Below are 20,527 nucleotides of genomic sequence, written 5' to 3'. Positions count from 1 at the left end.
AAGGCGAATCGAGTGCTGGAATTATTTGACTGGTGGTTTAGCTGTAACTACCTGAAGGTGAACCCAGGTAAAACCTGCGTTATGCTCTTGAGGTCTACAGTCAGGCAAAGAGACCATTTGAATCTGTCGTTCTGTGGCGATAAAATAGAAAACGTAAGCAGTGTAAAGTTTCTCGGTACTCACATAGACGATTTACTTACGTGGAAAAACGAACTCGTAAGCATAGTAAACTCCATTAGTTCGGCTTGTTATATCTTACGAAGCTTACGGAACATAGTGGAGCAAAGATACCTCAAGATGATATACTATGCACTGGTGGAATCAAAACTTCGTTATAGTGTCAAGTGCTGGGGGAATAGCTATGAGTATAACATGAACAAAGCCTTTGTTATCCAAAAACGAGCCATGAGGACTATAGTGCGTATTCCACAAACTGAGTCCTGCAAGGAATATTTCATAAATCTCAAAATACTTACTGTCCCGTGTCTGTACATCCTTCTGCTCCTCACTGACTTGGTCAAAAGTCTAAAGGAGTACGAGACCAATGAAGAGAGGGAGACACGTGTAAGTACTAGAAGAAAATACCTACACTGTAAACTGCAGCCTAAACTTAATATAGTCACTCATTGCGCAGAATTTCAGAGTGTGCAGCTCTACAACAAGCTTCCCAGTGAGTGGAGGAACATCGATAGCCTTGTTATCTTTAAAAATAAATTAAAAACACTGCTGCTGAAAGAGTGCTTTTATTCTATAGTGGAGTTTACAACCTACCTTAGTAATTTGTCTTCGTAATGTTCGTATTAACTATTTTAGATAAATACGTATGATATTGTACTGCATGTTAGATTTTAAAATTCTTAGATTTAAGGACCTAGATTTAAGCAACTTAGTATGTAGTTATATTCAAATACAATTGTCACATTGTTCATGAATAAATAAATAATAATAATAATAAATAATAATATTTCATGAAACTACATCTTTTGTGCTGACACCCACTGCCCTATGACTTCTAATTGCTGAGATATCGATTGTGCAAAAGGATTAAACTTTGCCAAAAATCATAACCATTATGTTCAAAACGATTTATTTTTATATAATCTCGTTTAAAAAATTTGATACTTAAGAATCGTGTTACGAACGATGGTTAAAGTAAAGTTTAATCTTAGTGAATAAAATACATTTTAAGAAACATTTGGTGTAAAGAAATCAAAATTCACTTAGATCTATTTCTACTACCGAGTCTAGTTCGTGAATGACGGTAAAACTTAAGTTTTATTATTATTCACAAACATTTTTTAAGACGTCATGATGTGTAAAGGAGTATAAATAATTTACTTTGACCGTTTTTCACCATCTAGTTTCGCTAAATTGAGTTAATGATTATGGTTAATGTTCACTTAGATTCCTTTCCATATATTTTTTAGCTGGTCAATGTTGTGCAAAACGGTGGAAGTCAAATATCAAAAAGAAAGTCCTGTAGAAGAAAAGACATCTAAAAGGCTGATTATGAAATAATTGTGCAACAATAACAAAAAAAACAAAGATGGGGAAGTAAGACAAACAAGTACAACTGCCCTGGTGTCAGTACAACACTACTACCAGTACAACATTACTCTGTTGAAATTGTGAATGGTTCAGTAACCATTCACAATTTCAACAGATCAATTAAATATATTAAGTCACTCTTTAAAACCATTGATATTATTCTTTTTGGTTTGTTTTTTTACCATCAATCTAAAAAAAATGCAATATTAAGTTCCCAAAATGGTTTCTTTACACAATACAAAAGTTCAAAAAGATTTTAGCAACACTAGAGAAAGTGCAGTTTAACCTTTTCACACATTCATTATTTTTGTGAAAAGGGATATAAGTTGTTTTTGAAAGCCAATATTTCCGTCACTTTCACATAAGTCAGGTTAATTTAAATGACAAGTTATAATTCTTGACTTAAACTATCTAAACTAAAAACAAAAACCTAATTTTTTTAGAAACAATGCAGAGAAAACACGGTTTGAAACGTTTTTCGGCCATACTGAAAAATTTCATTTTTTGAGTTTAACCCTTTTACACTGGAGGCACAGATATGTTGGTGATGTCTAAAAGATGTCTAATAGATGTCTATTTCAAATTGTCATAGGCCATTATAATGTTCGCGCTGTCATCGTCAGTCATAGTGATCCTCACGTTCTAATTAAGGAATTAATGAAAAACTCTATTTCAGGCAACTAATGGCCCAAAGATAAATACCTTAAAACTAGTTTATTACAAAACCTATACATATATTTAAACTGAAAACTACAAGACATAATCATGGTTGCGATATATTACGCGACCGCGCAGTGTCAGAGAACCGGCCGCGAAACCGCCGGAACTTGACACCCTTCGGCCAGAACTCCTCCTTGTTAATTTAATATACAAAATATACCGGGTGTGGCCTGTAACACGAGCAAATAATTAAAACATAGATTGTACTCCTCAAACGGTGACACTTTTGTTCAATAACTTTTAAAAATTATGAAGTATTTAGACTCCCTATTTTTCATTCAAAATAAATATTATCTTCAATGGACGCCATCGCCACGCCATATCATTGTGATTGACGTTGCTTGTCACCAGAGCTTGTCACGCCTTAAACATAACAAAATTCGCAATACATTGCGTCTTAGAATAAACTTTAAAGTGTATTAAAAATCAAAAACCAAATTATTTTTAAAAGTTGCTGAACAAATGTTGGTCAGTATGAGGAGTGCAGCCTACGGTTTAATTTTTTGCTCATATTACAGGCCACACCCGGTATATCCATATGCAACGGTGTAACAAAAGGCCTTCATTTAGTGGTTGTTTACATAACGGTTTGCTGGCCGTACCCAGTTTAGTGCGCTGTAACATTTATTGCCCTGTTTCATAGCAACTCTGCTTCCTGGCGAATATAAAGCGAGGTGAGCCTTTATCTATTTATGTTTGGGTTCTTTAATGATTAATGATGCACTAAAAAGGGCGGATGGCGAGTAAAATGTATTTTGTACCTTATTATAAAGGGGTCAGTAGCAAAGTGGAGCAGGAAAGCGGACCCTGGCGCTAGGCCGGGAAAACGCTAGGTTGAAGAACAAGGATTACGAAGGGGTCAGATGAAAAAATGTAAACATACAAAGGTATGTTTCAATTTCAATCAAAGGATGGCGACTGTATAGTCAGCCAAGAAAGTGGTTTACCACTTTTCGTTTTTATCATCTGATTGATAGAGTCGAAAAGTGGTAAACCACTTTCTTGGCTGACCGTACATAGATTCTCTAAGCCACTGCGCTTGTAATGGAGAGTTTGTGGTCTAACTCTCCTAAAACAGTGGCGCGACAATATAATGTGGTCAAAATCGTGTAAGGATATTGGATAGTAACCAGTTCAGTAGTTATGTTCAGTAGAGGCGTGCCTGCGGACCTGACGATGAACATCCCCCACATTTATAATTATTATCAACTACATGAGTATCTTTCTGAATTGATGCCAATAGTTTGATTAACCTCAATACGCGAATTTTCAGTTTTCTCAGCTTTTTTCAGTGTATTTATATCTGTCGGCGGCCGATCGTAAGATCAGGAAGATCGTAATGTTTCTGTGTATTGTTTTGAGGATAGTCACATTAAACCAATATATAGGTAAGATAGGTTCGTTAGGTTGCTTCAGATGCCCGAAGGGCAAACTGCCCAGAAATAGGAGCCCGCGTAGCGGGGCTCCGTCGACTCAGGGAACGAGTCAAAGATTTTCACGTTTCACAATATGCCTAGGAATTTCACGATATGCCTGATCTTACGATCGGCCGCCGACATATCAAAGTGATACAGCTTTGCTTGAATATGAAAGACACGATAAAAAATCTATGATATCGTGTCATTAAATACATTTGGGAGTGAGATTTGAAATCAAGCATCAAATTTCTGGACATCTGATATCATTTATTGCTAGTTTTGGTATTTTACAGCACAGAAATCTTTTTATTAAAATAGGGGTTAATTTTTTAGATTTTAAAAAGATAGGTAATGATTATGACTTCACAACCATCAGTAGTACTTACGGATTGTATACTTCTTGTCGCAGTGACGTGTGTTCCTTGTGCTCTGGGACGTACGACGTTTATACCGCATTATGGATTCTGCAACAAAACAAGTACATTTGAAAATAATAAAAAAAAACATGGCTGACTTTAATAGTGCATTTTAAAAATAAATGGAATGTAAGAAAGAGACTGTATCGTAGGTAAGTCTAATAGAAGCCCGATACAAAGTGGAGGACTGGTACGAGTACAAATATTCAAGTACACAACATGAAAACACGCACATACATTTGGACATGTCAGTAAAAGTCGTTGATTTTAGTGTTATTATAAAAGTATTCATAATACAGTCAGCAGCAGAAGTTGCTAAGCGGGCGAGGTGTTCAAAATTACATTGACACGCTCTTATTCTCTTAATAATAAAGTCGCGTCAAGATTATTTTGAACACCTCGCCTGCTTAGCAACTTCTGCTGCTGGCTGTACAGTCACCTGCAATAATATTATGTTTCACAACGAAGGCCGCAAAAATATGTGACGCGCTCTTATTGCGCTACAAATAAGATCGTGTCAGATATTTTTGCGGCCTCCGTTGTGTAACATATTATAGCAGGTGACTGTACCATTGGACTAATGATGATATCGATTCACAAACCGCAGTTTCCCTACGCCAATGAAGGCACTCGGAATTCAATGCAAAAGTTATCTCAACAACCCAACCATTCCACTCACAAACATTTTAATCAATATGAATAATATGGGCTAACTTTTAGTCAAATTACAAACTAGACGTTGTCATAACTACAATTGTTTCGACTGGGATCCAATCTCGTTAGAGAAGTTGTGTCAAATCTAAATTGTATAAGTTTGGCACACTAACGAGCTATATAACTCGAGTCTATTGGACTTGTTAGGTAGTTTTGATTCGGATAATTATGATGGGCATCAGCTTTGGTATTAAATTATAAAATGTCAGGCGACCAAATTTAGAACTATTCTAATTGGGTAGGTACCTATTTAATATTTAACCCCTAGCCACCTGAAGTGGATTATGTATTATATATGAATTAAACACATATTTCGCACTGGTTCTTTATTTTTATATAAAATACGTGTTCATGGTACAAATCGAATACGAAAAGTCATCTTCTTGATGCATGTCATTTTTAAAATGTAGAAAAACAATAAATAAGGTTTTAATACCGAACATTCTCGCCCCTTTTAACAGAAAATTAACTTAAATTATACTAGCTATTCTAGCTAATTAATAGGTAACAAAATAACTTTGTTTATTGGCCTAACAAAAACACCTTTCTGGGTTCTGACTTGGACAGACCGTACTAAATTGTCCGATGTATTTTTATTAATAGATATTATTTTACCCAGCGGCCAACAAGCAGGTGGAGTAGCTTCATCTTTTAACAAAACAATTTGTCCAATATCTAAATTGGTCCTTCTCTGCAGCCACTTGCTTCTTGGTTGCAGCTCACTCAAATAATTATTATAAAACTGTACCCAAAACTTTTGTTTTATTTGAGTAACTTTTTGATACGTATTCAATCTATTTTCTGCTTTATCTACAATACTAGGCTCAGGAATATCTGAAATTGGAGATCCAATTAAAAAATGAGCCGGTGTTAGGCAAACAATATTATCATTATCAGGAATGTCAAAAACTGAGCATAAGGGCCTTGAATTCAGAATACCCTCAATCTGAACAAGAACTGTGTAAAAAAATTCATAAGTCAATCTGACATTACCTAAATATCTTTTCAATAAACTTTTAACAGACTTAATTCCAGCCTCGTAAATTCCACCCATGTGGCTGGCAAGAGGAATCGTGAATTTCCACTCTATGCAACTGACATTACAGTAGTCTATTACTTGACTATATGAAGTATCATTTTTAAATAATTGATACAATTCATGAAGCTCGTTATTTGCTCCTTTGAAATTTGTAGCATTATCCGAGTACAAATGCGTACAGTAACCTCTGCGACTAATAAATCGTTTCAAGGCGCAAATAAAGGCTTGTGAAGACAATTCTGTAACTAGCTCTAGGTGTATTGCCTTAGTTGACAGACATATAAACAAGCATATATATCCTTTGGTGTACTTACAGTTTCGAAGCATAGAATTTCGAATATATACTGCTCCGCTAAAATCAACACCAACATGTAAGAAAGCTCGTGTTAAACTGACTCTTGGAGCGGGTAAGCTAGCCATCTGCTGCTCACAGGCTTCAGCATTGTATCTGACACAGCGAACGCATCTATGTATGACTTTTCTGACTTCCATACGACCGTTAATTGGCCAATATTTTAACCTTAGTCCGAAAAGCGTGCCTTGTATGCCTATGTGCAACAAACGAAGGTGAAACTGTTCAATTAACAAAGTTGTCACGTGTTCTTTACATGGTAACACTATCGGGTGTGCTTGACTGTAAGGTATGTAAGAATTTTGAATACGACCACCCGTACGAATAATATTATCGTCATCAAGAAAAGGGTTGAGCTTACGTAGGGGGCTTGACTTGTAAGTGTGTAAGCTACGAACGTCAGTGTGGTTATTCTCACTAGTTGTACTATTCGAGTTTATGTTTGTATTATTTGTGGACTGTATAATATCTGATTTCAATGTTTGTAACTCTTGGTGCTCCTTAGAGAAATGTGCACGCTGAATCGTTTGAATTATGAAGTTGTGTGCACTTTTCAGTTCTTGTGTTGTGAGAAAAGACACAACTTTAGTCAAATTACGTAAGTTATTTATAAACCTAAACATGTCCGGCATGCTAGATAAGGCGCGCATTTTGTACCGTATGTTACAGTCTTTAACTGAATGCCTTTTAAAGGCTCTGACTTCGAATCTCGCCATAATATTCTTTGTAGCGGCCTTTGCTCTTCTTTGACCAAAATAGTCCTAAACATCTTGACTATGTCACAAGTGAACGCATATTTGTACATTCGAAATCTGAGTATTATGTCAAGTACGTCATTGTATATGTTCGGTCCGTCTAACATTATGTCATTGAGAGACAATCCCGACGACGTCTTGCTACTCGCATTGAAAACCGTCCTTAATTTTGTAGATCGACTTTCTGGCCTTAAAATACCTAAATGTGGCAAAAAGCACTGTGGCACTTGTGTGTGTTGAAAGTCATCAATATACTCAGCATGACCTAGCTCAATGTATTCATAAATGAACGCCTTGTATAATGTGTAGAGCGTGGGGTCTTTTTGAAACTTAGACTCAAGATTTAATAAACATCGATAGGCTTTCTGAAACGAATTACCTAAATCTTGAACCTTTTCGTTTTGTATAGGCATTTCGACAACGAAATGTCCAGTCTCAGCTTGCACTGTTGTGTCAAGAAATAACTGTTCGCAATATTTTTGCTCAGGTGTAAACACGACCTTAGGACTTACCTCTTCCTGCTGCCAAAACCTAACTAATAAATCATCAGTTGTAGGCGAGTCAACAATGTGTAAAGCAATATGAGCGCTATGTGTCTTATGTGTGCCCGATATGCATTCTTTGAGAGGACCTCCAACGACCCAACCAAAGACCGTTTCGATCAGTAAAGGTTTGTTAGGTCCAAGGCTAATCTTATTGTTTAGCAACAACGAATAGAAATATTCAGCTCCTATAAGAAGGTCTATCTCGTCAGGTTCGTAAAATGTAGGGTCTGCAAGCAATTTATTAATTTTTGCAGGAATGTTCCATGTACTTGTGTTTATGTGTACATGAGGTAGAGGAAGGGTTATTTTATCCATGACAATAAATTCAAGATTCGTTGTAAAGTCAGAATGTCTAGAAGCTACGTTCGCTTTCATACATAATTGCGTTTGCTTACCTGTCACGCCCACGCCGTATATATGGTGGTTATCGTTATCCACTTCATCCGGCTCGAAGGACCAAAAATGAAGTGGATTATGTATTATATATGAATTAAACACATATTTCGCACTGGTTCTTTATTTTTATATAAAATACGTGTTCATGGTACAAATCGAATACGAAAAGTCATCTTCTTGATGCATGTCATTTTTAAAATGTAGAAAAACAATAAATAAGGTTTTAATACCGAACACCACCCACAAATTAAAACTTGCCAAGACAATCCAATTTTCATTTGCCACAATGAAGATGAACTACATTGGCATAGGACCGCTGAGGTTTAGATTAAACTTACATTGTGTCATCAAAATAATACCTAAATGATAACTAAATAACATTAGGTAAGTACTAAATAAGTTTTTGGCAAAAATTTCATTTTTGGTACAAGCTTTTATCGCTGACTGTACTTTTCTTTTCCACAGGCAACTAATGCGCATCGAGACAATTCTAAAAACCTAATTAACTAGGTTTCGTTGTGTTATCACATAGTTCCTATGGCCACCCCCGGTCTCCATCATAAGATCAGCTCGATGACACCATAATATTGCATTATCACCCAACTTACGTATGTCTGTATGCGAAATTTCAGCTCAATCGAAAACCGGGAAGTGGATCAAATTTAACTTGTAAGATTTGATTACACACAGACAACGGTCAGATGAAACTAAATAAAAGCTTGTAAAAAATAATATTATTCTGATGTTAGTGCATTATGTTAGGTCGAATTGGTCTGATAGGCACATGTTTTATGACCTACATACTTACAGGACAATTGTAGGGTATGGCACAATCTTTTTTTTTTATTTTACGCTCCGATTTCATAGTTAGGACATGCTACAATGTATCTCAGCTCATGTCATGTACTTGTTTTTTCTATTTTTTTCAGAGATTATTTTTAAAGAGTGTTTCTACTAACCCTTTTTTTGCAAATAAATATATGATTATGAGCAAATTTATTGTTTTTATTATAGGTGTTAGTAATGACTGTCTTTTATTTTAATGACTATCTTTTATCACTTAATGAAGCTGATCCTAACCAAGCTTTCCTCATGACCAACTACGTATGCACAACTATTGTTGTGCCATCAAAAATATGTATTCCTAATGGCACAACTAGTTGTGCATACGTAGTTGGTTCATGAGGAAAGCTCTCTAACCCATTCTTTGTAACACAACTACAGTCAAAAGAGGAAATAGATAGCTTTCGTCAGACAAAAAATAGGCTAAAATGCATCCTGACGAAAAAGGAATCTGACGAATGTGTCTTATACCGGGGAGGGTTATGTTAGGGGGCTATAAGGAAACCTCACGTGTATTTTTCTACAGTGAACGAAACTAAGAAAAAAAACCTACCACATGAGTAGATACTTTTTCTCGGTTTCGTTAAACATAAATCTTCACTCTGCACTTCAAAATAGCGAGTCTATTTAATGAAAATAGAAAAATAAACAAGATTTTCTATATACAATACTACTTATTTTAAAATTAGGTCGAATGAAAAAAATTCAAAAAAATACACGCGAGGTTGTGAAAAAATACACGTGTGGGAGGAGGGGGGTAGCCAAAAACCACACCAAATATCACCAAGGGGGAGGGGGGTTCGGGTCAAAAAGTAGCCGAAAACACCTCGCGTGATTTGTGCACAACCCCTAAGATAAAGAAAGCGGGAGCTATACTTTGTTGAAGAAAAGTGAGAAATGACTTTTTATTTTCACAACTCTACCGCTACGCTAGCTCTACCGCTGGGGATATTTATGGAAGTTATAATGTTCACATATTCCTACTGGCTTTTAATAAATTGGAAATATTCCAAATGTGCACGAAAAAGACCTATAAGTACCTACGTATATCTGATGGCGACTGTACAATTCTACAAAAACAGGCAAGAGTCAAGAATAGTTGTGTATTTGGGAACTCAAATTCATCATCATAGGCCTTTTCGTCTATATCAGACGATTTATGGTGTAACACCGTTTTTGGTGGCTAAATAGACCGATGCGAGATCGACATGGTCTACCACAGGTCTGACAAGAGAAGTTTGCGGAAACCGGTACTGAGACACCTTGTCGTCGTCTTTGCCTCTTGTCAGCAAGTGCGGCGAACCAGGTCTCATCACAAAACTTGCGACCCTCCACAACACGTTTGCGCCATTCCGTCCGCTGCTCTGCGAGCTTCTCCCAGTCTTGGTGGTCTATATGGAAGGCAATCATGTCCCTCTTTGCGCAATCTTTAAAGCGACAGTAGACCAGTTGTGTCTATGGGAAGGATTTAGAAAAAAAAATCCTTATGACACAACTAGTTGTGCATACGTAGTTGGGCCATGAGGAAAGCTTGATCCTAACACATACATTATGATGATAACAAAATACTGAAACTAGTTAAGTTTCAGATATTTAGATAACTGTACGACGCACGTGTTGATGTAAATATTGACCCCCTTATTCATAAAACTTAATGGGCCTGATTTAGTTAAATTATGTATTATCCCTTTCTTACAAATACATAAGTCAAAATTACAGATAAAGACAAACGATTATTAGCTAATCGAGGTTTGTAGCGCGTTTATGAATAAAGGAGTGAGAAATTTTAACTGTCACGCATTTCAATCACTCGTTTCGGTGAATATACCGTAACCACATATTAACTCACATTATAGACGGGTCTAACGCGAATTATATTCAATTATTCGTCGGGTAGATGCACAAATCTCTGTTTTGACATTTTGCTGGGACATCAGTCAGCCGCGACCACGACCAGTGAAACCTGTGTCGAAACGTCGGTAAATCAAGGTAATTGAATATGATTCGCGTTAGACCCGTCTATAATGTGAGTTAATATGTGTTCAAAACGCGAAAGTTTAAAATATTATATACTGTAACCAGACTGTAACCCGATGACTATTTTGGCAGCCTGCTCCAAATTAACAGCTGCGTTTGGTAGACAATAGAATTTGCGCCTGAGCGGGCAATTGGCTTGATTACAGATTCCGCGCGGGCAGAATTGCCATTCCGGTGTCCACAGGCGCTCGGGAATTTACAGTCACGTACTACTCACTCTTGACTACACACTTCTAATAGATTTTCTGTCATCTACGGGTAAAGAACTATTTTGTGTATTTTTTTTTTATTTTAGACCCAGTCAGTAGTTTCGGAGATAAAGGGGAGGAATGGGAATTTTTTTGCCAATTTTCTTGAATTACTCCTAAATTATTAGTCCTAAAATTATTAAAAAAATATATGTTTGAGATTCTCACAATGAGCTCTTTCATTTGATATGCAAGACGATACAGTTTGAAAAAACTTAATTTTTTAATTATCTCATTTACCACCCAAAAGTGGCCTACAGGTTTAAAATTCATTTGTTTACGTTATATGTCCGTCTTTGGGTCACAAACTTACATATGTGTACCAAATTTTAACTTAATTGTTCCAGTAGTTTCGGAGAAAATAGGCTGTGACAGACGGACAGACAGGCGCACGAGTGAAGGGTTCCGTTTTTTCTTTTTTAGGTACGGAATAGGGTGGGTCATTTTTACTTTTTTTAATTTATTAGGGGGCACAGTTAAAAAAAGGTGCCATTTGGTAATTAATTATTGCACGTATTTTTATTTTATTTTTAGCTTTAATTTTACTGCCTCCGGATTTTAGTCAAAGTTTTTGTTAAATGTATGGCCATTGTGAAAAAAAAATATTTCTTTTTGAGTATTTATTTATTGGCTCTGAACCTTTACCATGCTATTTCGAGCTAATAATTGTATAACTTTTTAGCTAAAGTTTGAATAAAGAGACGATACATAAATATACTCCGAAGACCATACAAAATGTAACAATATTTATATGAAAACTTTGAAATGGATCCGGAGGCAGAAAATGAATTCCGATTACAGAATAATTCGAAATACTGTTTATTGGCATTATTACGCAACTTTTTGTAACTGTGCCCGAAGGATAACTAATACTTTTTTTTTTCTCCATACACGAGTGACCCACCCTAGTACGGAGCTCTAAAAATGATCGATTGAGTCATTTCAAAATCGGTTGAGTGGTTTCAACGCTATGGTTTTTTTCTCGATTAAGTTTTTGGAAGATTAATTTCTAAATGGTGGAGCCCTGGGGATTACGAGGTCTACTTACGGCTCACAGAGCAACTAATTTAGAAGTTCTGTTCTGTTAATACCTACTTCTAGTAAACTTAATTAGCTATAATGAAAGTTAGTTAAATAATAACAAAAAACTCTCTCAACATTCATCAACCTAGCAAAGTAAAGGTTGAAATTCTGCATAAAACATATAGGCCATACTTAACAATAAGATGGAAAATGGTTTTGGAAGGAGATTGACAATCTTTAGGTACTTTGTCTCTGATCTAATTGACGGTTAAATCTAGACTGGATCCAGCTCAGAGACGCTAGATTAGGTTTAGTCGGGACAGGGGATTATGGGTGTCGGATCAAAGCCGGCTGCCAAACACAGCTGCCAATATATTGATTAGCTAACCGATCGCGAGCTATGTTGACACACGCTAGCGAAGCACAGTTTGGTACCTAATACTAATCTAATCAATCTCACAGTGGGACCACTCTGGACAAGGGCACAGAATAAATAATAGTACTAGGTACAGAAGACTCACTCTAACACGTCTGTTACGATCAGTCTGTATGGCCGCTAGGTGGCGACAGCGTCACGCGCGGCTTATGGCTAGCCACCAAAATTGATGTGGAACAGATATGTACTTGTAGCTACCTGCGACGAAATCGCAGAGTGAGCCACGCCTGATAAGGGTGGCAAGAGATAGAGGAAATACTGGAAGGAGTTGGAGGAGGCCTTTGCCGACACTAAACCACACTAAACTAAGAGACTTCATAAAAACATTCAAAACTAAAATACTACTAAAATCAACAAACATGTTCAGAATAAAGGACTATATAAATTAATAATGGACAATCTTGCACTTTAAAGTTTTTCCAAAATCTGAATCGACAGAAAAACCCCATGTTAGAATCGAAACCTATTCACAAAATTTCACGAGAATCGGTTGAAATATGCGACTTGTAGTGGAAAACAGATGTACGAACCCATGTCAATTGTATTCTTTGTATGTCATCTCAGACCTGCTAGCATCTGTTGCGTTCACTCGCGCGACTCCATACATCAAGCGCGACTTTAAGTAAGGACTCGCGCGCGAGAACGCAACTTATGCTAGACCGCCTGGTCTAATTATTGAATACATGTAGACCGCTTCCAGCTCAGAAGGCACACTAGATTTTGGTCGAGACGGGTAGTTGAGTGTGCTCAGAGCATAAAAAGGTCAACCACGGGTTTAAGGCTTCCACCCTCGACTAGGGGGATTACCTACTCGTATTGTCGGGTCAAATCCGGCTGTCAAACTACCAACATGGTGATTAAGTATCTGACATCGATTATGTTGACAGACGCCATCGAGTCAAGTACAATGACGAGACGACTACGTTGTGGGCTAAATACTAGCATAAATAAGTTGATTAACTTTGATATTAAGAAAATGTGCCTCTGTGAAACACCTGAAAATCTTTTAAAATAATTCGAATATGACCACATATGGCCTGTTGTTACCGGGTTCTATTGTTCCACTAAAATTTCTTTGTAATTTTACATGTATGTAAGATGTATGATTATTGGTGCAATAAATAATATTTACTTACTTACTTAAATTTTAAAATTTTAGGCTCTTGTCTATTTGTGTTGAAAGAAAACATTAGAAAATACATTTTCAGAAGACTTATTCAGTCTCAGAAACCATTACAGAGGCAAAGGGTTACAGGTAAGTTGACTAAGTACCTCAGATTAGAACTCACCTTTAAAAATAACACCGATATCTATTTTAATACACAACCTACGACACAACTCTTTGCCTTGATATTTTAAGTAACAAGCTCAAAATCACTAAAACTCGCGGAAGACTAGATTCAACAACAATTTCACAACAATCTAATACAACAATTACTGTTAACAACAACAATTATTAACTATAGTTTATCAACATCCAGAAATAGTAGTCTCACTCATGTTGGTTATAATAAATAGTTTAAAATGAATTAACACGGTGTATTATTATAGATTTAAGTCAGAAATGTTCCATTTTCATTCATAAATAAATGGAAATACAAAATAATTTGGAGTGGATTCGCTCCATATTTCGCGACATTGACACTTTGAAACGGTGTTGCCATGTTGACCATTTACAAAATCTTGGATTTTCGAATGCTGGCAACCGTAATTTCTTGTATTTCGGTATATATTTGAAACTTAAAATTAAAGACAGTATTGTTATAGGTTCCATAGTTATGTTTTACTAAAGTTGGATAAAGTTAAAATACACTCAACGGTATAAAAAATAAGGGAAATATTTTTTTTATTATAGTTAAGTTGTTGTCTTTAAGATCAGAGTACGCTTTTTTTATACATCGAAGGTCGTATCACCAGTATAGCTGTGCGACGTAGAAAGTTTCTGAAGTAACGCACAGTTGAGGACTGCCAACCATCTAAGTCAGCGGTCGGCAACCTTTTAGCAGCCAAGGGCCACATAGTAGTTAACGGAGGTGACACGGGACGTATTTTGTTAATATTTATGACTTTATGAGACATTGTCGTTTGTCACTATTACATACAAAATAGCCAAGGCGGCACTCGGGCCGCAAGTGACAGGTTCACGAGCCGCATGCGGCCCGAGGGCCGCAGTTGCCGACCGCTGATCTAAGTGATTCGTTTAAAATGATTAGAGGAAAAGTTGCAAATACTGGATAATCGGCCCGATTCGAACTTTAGGATAGGTACGTCAAGTATTACGACTAGATACGATATGGATAAGATATTCAAGTGTCAAAACTGACGTCTTTCTTTGAAGAAACGTTACTTTTGACACTGAAATACCTAATCTATATCGTATCTAGTCGTATTATAATATTTGACGTACAGACGTACATACCTATCCTAAAGTTCGAATCGGGCCGATTAGGTACCTCTTGTACGAATATTTGCTGTAAAGATAACAAATGAAATTAATTCGCCGTAAAAACTCTGAACATCCACATAAAAAAAAGTATTCATATAAAAAAAAATATATTCAAGTTTTTTCAACGGCTCTAAACTGGCAACTCCGTTGTACGCAGGCGCGTGAGGTTCCCGGGTCCCGCCAGCTGTTCGAGTTTTGGCAGTTTTATTGATCTGCGGACGGTGACCTCAATGCTGACAGATAATCAGATACACCTTAGGGTACCTATTCATTGAACTTCACGGATCCACCTTGGATAGCCCAAGAAGTGCCTATTGTCGGGTACCGACTTCATTAAGATAAATTAATAATTACCTTCAGATACCTACTTACTTTATTTTTTCTGTAGTTTTTGTGTCATGTTTACAATAATTATGTTCCTTTTTTCTATTTTACCAGACATGCCAAATTCGTTGATACTTTTGATTTTGAAACTAAATTAGGGTAGTTGAAAAATAATTCTTAACCATTATTTATAGTTCGTTTTTTTTAGCATTAGAAAGAACTCCACAGAAGCAAGCGTGCAGTTTTTATCAGGCTCGTTATTTGTTAATAATTATTGAATTATCTAATGTAGCATGGTCAATACATATAATTTATTTCAATTGATTACTGCTAAAAGTGCCGCATTTGGAACCACAAGCTTACTTCTGCGAAGTTCTTTCTAATGCTAAAAAAAACGGACTATAGAATATTTATTTATAAGGCTCAGAAGACCAATTCAAACGTACATTTTGATATATTCATGATATTATTTTGTTTTTATTCGCCCGTGCGGCTTGCTCGCTTGCATATGTACGAATAGACGGAGAGCTAGCTACGGAAATAGGATTGCAATTTATACCGCTGAACAGATGCCAGGCGCTCGAATTAATTAATACTTAATGATAGTATGGTACACTAACTAGAGGGATTTCGTTGCTCTATAAATTGCAAACCTATTGCCGTAGCTAGCTCTTAGACTAGAACAACTAAGAGCGAAATAAACATATATAATGATAACACAACAATTTATTTAATTTCATAAGAATTACATCATAAATCATATACAACTTAACCTATTACAAATTAAAACTTATACCTAAACACACTCGATCAATTATTAAATTAATAAATTAACTCTAAATTAAACTAAATTAAAACTAAGCTAAATAAAGCCACAACCGAGAACTCAATCAAACAACCCGTCCCGCGCCCTTCCAGACGCAAAGGTGCCCATCACGCTCGCCGCGTTGCCACGCTGGACCGCGATAGACAGTCTCTGCATCAGGAATGACCCGGAACGAGGGTCATGACTGACCCGGAACGAGGGTCATGACCTCCCTCCCTCAAACGTTGCCCCAATTCGCTCAAAAACACAATAACTTCAACTACTTCTATTCCTTCAATGCTAGAGCTGATCCCCAAGAGACGTTCGAATTTAATCAAAGAAAATGGCCTGCCGATTCCTGACAGTCATAAAATAAGGCCAAATTCGTTTCCCGGTGGAAACCAATTACGGGAAACTTTTTGTGTGTTCCTTGGATTAACACTTTAGCTTTCTTTTAGTTGAGGAACTGGAAATATAAACAAGTTGGGTAACATAAGTTATTAAGTTATAAGTCATGTTATAGTAATTGTTTTCTCGATATTTGATGACGAAAAAAAGTTTTCACCTCAGCAGCTCGAACAAGGGTACTTTGCTTCTTAAAAACAGTGAGCAAAATGCGATTTTGCTCACTGAGCCATTTTGTCTCACTCAGTGAGAAAAATCGCATTTTGCTCACTGAGTGTGACAAAATGAGTGAGCAAAATCGCATTTTGCTCACTGAGTGTGACAAAATGAGTGAGCAAAATCGCATTTTGCTCACTGAGTGAGACAAAATGTCATTCAAGTGACCTTTATAGTCAAATGTCATTTCAACATGCGGGGTCTAATACAAGTTCGATATACTTGGGTTCTATTATCTCTGTCCCTCTAGGTATGTTCTCACTGCTCAGGGTGAAAAATTTTGTGTACTACACGAGATCAAAGTTATTTACATCTCGTGCGCTTTTGAATCCCTTAGTACGCTCAAGATTCTAAATTAGATTCACTCGCTACGCTCGTGAATCTATTATAGAATCTTTCACTTGCACGGGACTCAAAATAAGCACTCGAAGAAATATCTAACTTTGATCTCTTGTTGTACAAATAACTATTGTATCGAACTGGCTGACTTAAAACATACTTAAGGCTTACTGATTAACAGTCCGCCGGACGGTATTGGCCTGTCAGTTAGAACAAAACTTTGACAGTTCCGAACAACTGACAGGCCGATACCGTCCGTTGGACTGTTAATCAGTGGGCCCCTTTAGGTAATTAAATAATATTTGTATCTTATCGCTGATGAACAGTGGCTTAACTATTGCCACCGCCACTATGGCGAGTATAATTTTTATATAGTTTCTTGACATAATTATTACTTTTAAAACCATCAATCTTTTTTATTTATTAGCCTATTAGTGTGTCCCACTGCTGGGCAAAGGCCTCCCCTCTTTCCCGCCACTTGTCTCTGTCTAATGCACACTCCCGCCACTCCACACAGAATGTATCTAGGTTGTCCCGCCATCTCCGTTTGGGTCTTTCCTCTGCCCCGAGATCCATCCTGTGGGATCCAGTCCGTGAATAATTCAATCGCATGATAAAATTATAGTGAATATTGCAACCCCTCTGGTTTTGCAGGTGTCCTTACTTGCCTATATAATTATCATAAAAAAAATCTCAATAGCAAAACCGCAATGAGTTTGTGTTGTTTAATTACTTACGATGTCTCTTGGGCCTCCTTTTCAGTTTTTAGGGTTCTGGACAGTAATGGATCTAAATAAAAAGTACAATGCTTACAAGCAATCAGCTTCACGAAAACAACTATTGTTATACTCGCATTGGAATGCTTATAACCGGCAAGAGCGTCTGACATTCAATCCGGAGTTTGCGGATTCAAGCCCTGGCACGCCCTGGCTCGTACCAGTCAGACGAACTTACCTAATACCTACGCTATATCATTTGGTATTTATCAGTTGCTTTTTGGTGAAGGACAATATCGTGAAAAACTGGAGTAATCTCAATAAAGCCTAGTTTCCCATCTGGGTTGGAAGGTCAGATGACAGGCTTTCGTAAAATCTACTGCTTACGCTAATTCTTGGGACTAGTTGCCAAGCGGACCCCAGAAGATGAGATGTCAACAGAGGCAATTGAAAGCATAATTACTACTTACTTTTTTAATTCTTAATTTCTTATCGAAGCTTAAGCAAAGGGGCTGTCCATACATTACGTCATCGATTTTTGACGATTTTTGACCCCCCCCAATAATCATCCAAAAATCATGCTTCAAATGACCCCATTTCCTCCTACTTCATGCTACCGTCATCCGATGCCCAGACCCCCCCCCCCCTAAATTGAAATGACGTAATTTATGAATAGCCCCAAAGCATAAAATGTCATTGAATAATAAAAGATTCCACGACCCACGATAGTAAATGCGATAGTAAAAAATAGCATTGTGTTATTTAAGCTCTACCACAAATGCACCAAATCTGGTAAGGTCAAGGGCGGAGTGACTCAGGAGTGGAACAAGTGACTATCGATCAGTAGTGCTCAGAGCGCAGCGTCTGCGCGCACGCACGTTTCGGTATGTTCTTTTGTTTTTGTTTTGATTCTTAGCGTGATTTCTTGAATGAAAGTAACATAGTATTTTGTGATTTTGGATCTTTGTTTTATGTATTGTTATGATTTAAATAATTTTGGGGTGAAATGGTGATGGTTTATTGCGATTTAAGTTAGAATTTAGAATAAATATTGAATAAATGTGTTTTTAAATGCTACGTTTTAAAATAAGTATTTTATGAGTGCATTGTAATTTAAATTCAATTGAAACAGGTATATTTCCGAGTACGTGACTAGAATAAGAATATGTTTTGCCAGTGTTATTATGCGAGATATTTAATACCTACCAGAAAAGGCGCGCCGGGAAAACTGAACACATGTTCCGTGTTTCATTTAATTTTGCTATAAGGTAAACTTACTAGTGCTTGAGATGCTAATGCCCATAGATGGCACCTTGATGTCACCTCTATTGACAATGACTTAAGTTTCAAGATGACATGTACTGGGACCGTGTCGAGCACCAGTATTTATGTTTCCCTTACTTGGAAATACTTAATTCGGTACTATGCGAGAAAAAAGTGTATAGTGTAGTATATTACGTAGGTATATATACTCTGTACTAATTAGTGAATTCTGTAATAGTGTACACAAATTAGTGATCATTAGCGTATCCAAATGAGGGCTCCATTGATCGATAAGGTAACACCTGAGGCATTGATAATTGTTTACATATCGCTCTGTTTGAGTGCTGTACAATTACGGGAAACGTAGTTACTAGGTTACATGCTATATGAAGTATGTTTACATGTTCAAATATGGCACCCAATGCCAAATCATTGTCTCATCTTAACACTTTAATCATGTAAGTAAACTGATTATTTTTAGAAATATTACTTTATGAGCTCGTAATTCAAAATAAATAAATAAATAAATATTATGCCCAACGGATCAGCATTGCCATCCAGCGGGGCAACGCGGCTAGCCTTCTGGGCACCCTACTGAGCGACTACGACATACAGGTCAATTTTTTTATTTTATTTTTTATTTTTTTTTATTATTATTTTTTGTTTAGTGTTTTTATTATGGTATAAAATGATAATACTTAAATACAAATGGCAAATAAATAAAAAGTGAAGTACCTACCCCAATAGTAGTACCTAAGGTAAGGTAGATAGGTAAGTAGTGGCCCTAATTGTGAAATTAAATTTTTAATTCAGACAAAATTAATAAAAAATCTCACTGATGTTCGTAACTAAGCAACTATATACCAAAACTCCACTATGAATTATAGCTACGGGAAATTTAATTGCTTAATTTTGTTGTAAATAGTTTAACACTTCACTACACCTTATTAAACAAAGTCTCCCGCCGCGTCTATCTGTGTGTATGTATGTTCGCGATAAACTCGAAAACTCCTGAACGGAATTTCATGCAGTTTTCACCTATCAATACAGTGATTCGCGAGGAAGGTTTAAGTGTGTAATTTGTTCATATTTTGTGCAACCCGTGCGAAGCGGGTCGCTAATAATGTTATAAATTAAAAACAAATTATGTCACAACAACCGCGTTTTCTCAATATGAGCCGTCCAACGCGAAACAAGTACCAGTCGGAAGGTCGGACCGAGGTGATTTCCTGCACCAGCTGATTGATAATGAATTCGTTCAATAATATCTCCCCTACTAGGCATTTAGCATCTACTAATAGAATTGAAAACGAGTGCTCAATACCACTAAGATTCGTAATTTCTATCGCTCGTATTAAAAAAAACTGGAGAAGTGCGAGTCGGACTCACCCACTGAGGGTTACGTACTTTTTAGTATTTGTTGTTATAGCGGCAACATAAATACATCATGTGTGAAAATTTCAACTGTATACTACTGCTAGCTATCACGGTTCGTGATATGCAGCCTGGTGACAGACAGACGG

General features: G+C 36.6%; 1 protein-coding gene across 1 annotated transcript in view; it reads right to left on the bottom strand.

Annotated features, from left to right (window-relative positions):
* LOC134674564 (ras-like protein family member 10B) overlaps window positions 1-14,105 on the bottom strand; it is a 74,607-nt gene extending 60,502 nt beyond the window's left edge. The window contains exons 1-2 of the mRNA XM_063532678.1: window positions 13,780-14,105; window positions 4,073-4,150 (exon numbers count right to left, since the gene is read on the bottom strand). Of these exons, the coding sequence (XP_063388748.1) occupies window positions 4,073-4,142 (70 nt within the window). The 5' untranslated portion in view covers window positions 4,143-4,150; window positions 13,780-14,105. The remainder of the gene's footprint in view (window positions 1-4,072; window positions 4,151-13,779) is intronic.
* Window positions 14,106-20,527: the final 6,422 nt, after the last annotated feature.

Source organism: Cydia fagiglandana, chromosome 20 (assembly GCF_963556715.1).
Source record: "Cydia fagiglandana chromosome 20, ilCydFagi1.1, whole genome shotgun sequence".
In the NCBI taxonomy this organism is placed as follows: Eukaryota; Metazoa; Arthropoda; class Insecta; order Lepidoptera; family Tortricidae; genus Cydia; species Cydia fagiglandana.
Note: the sequence above shows the minus strand (reverse complement) of the source record. Positions and strands in the feature narration are given on the sequence as shown.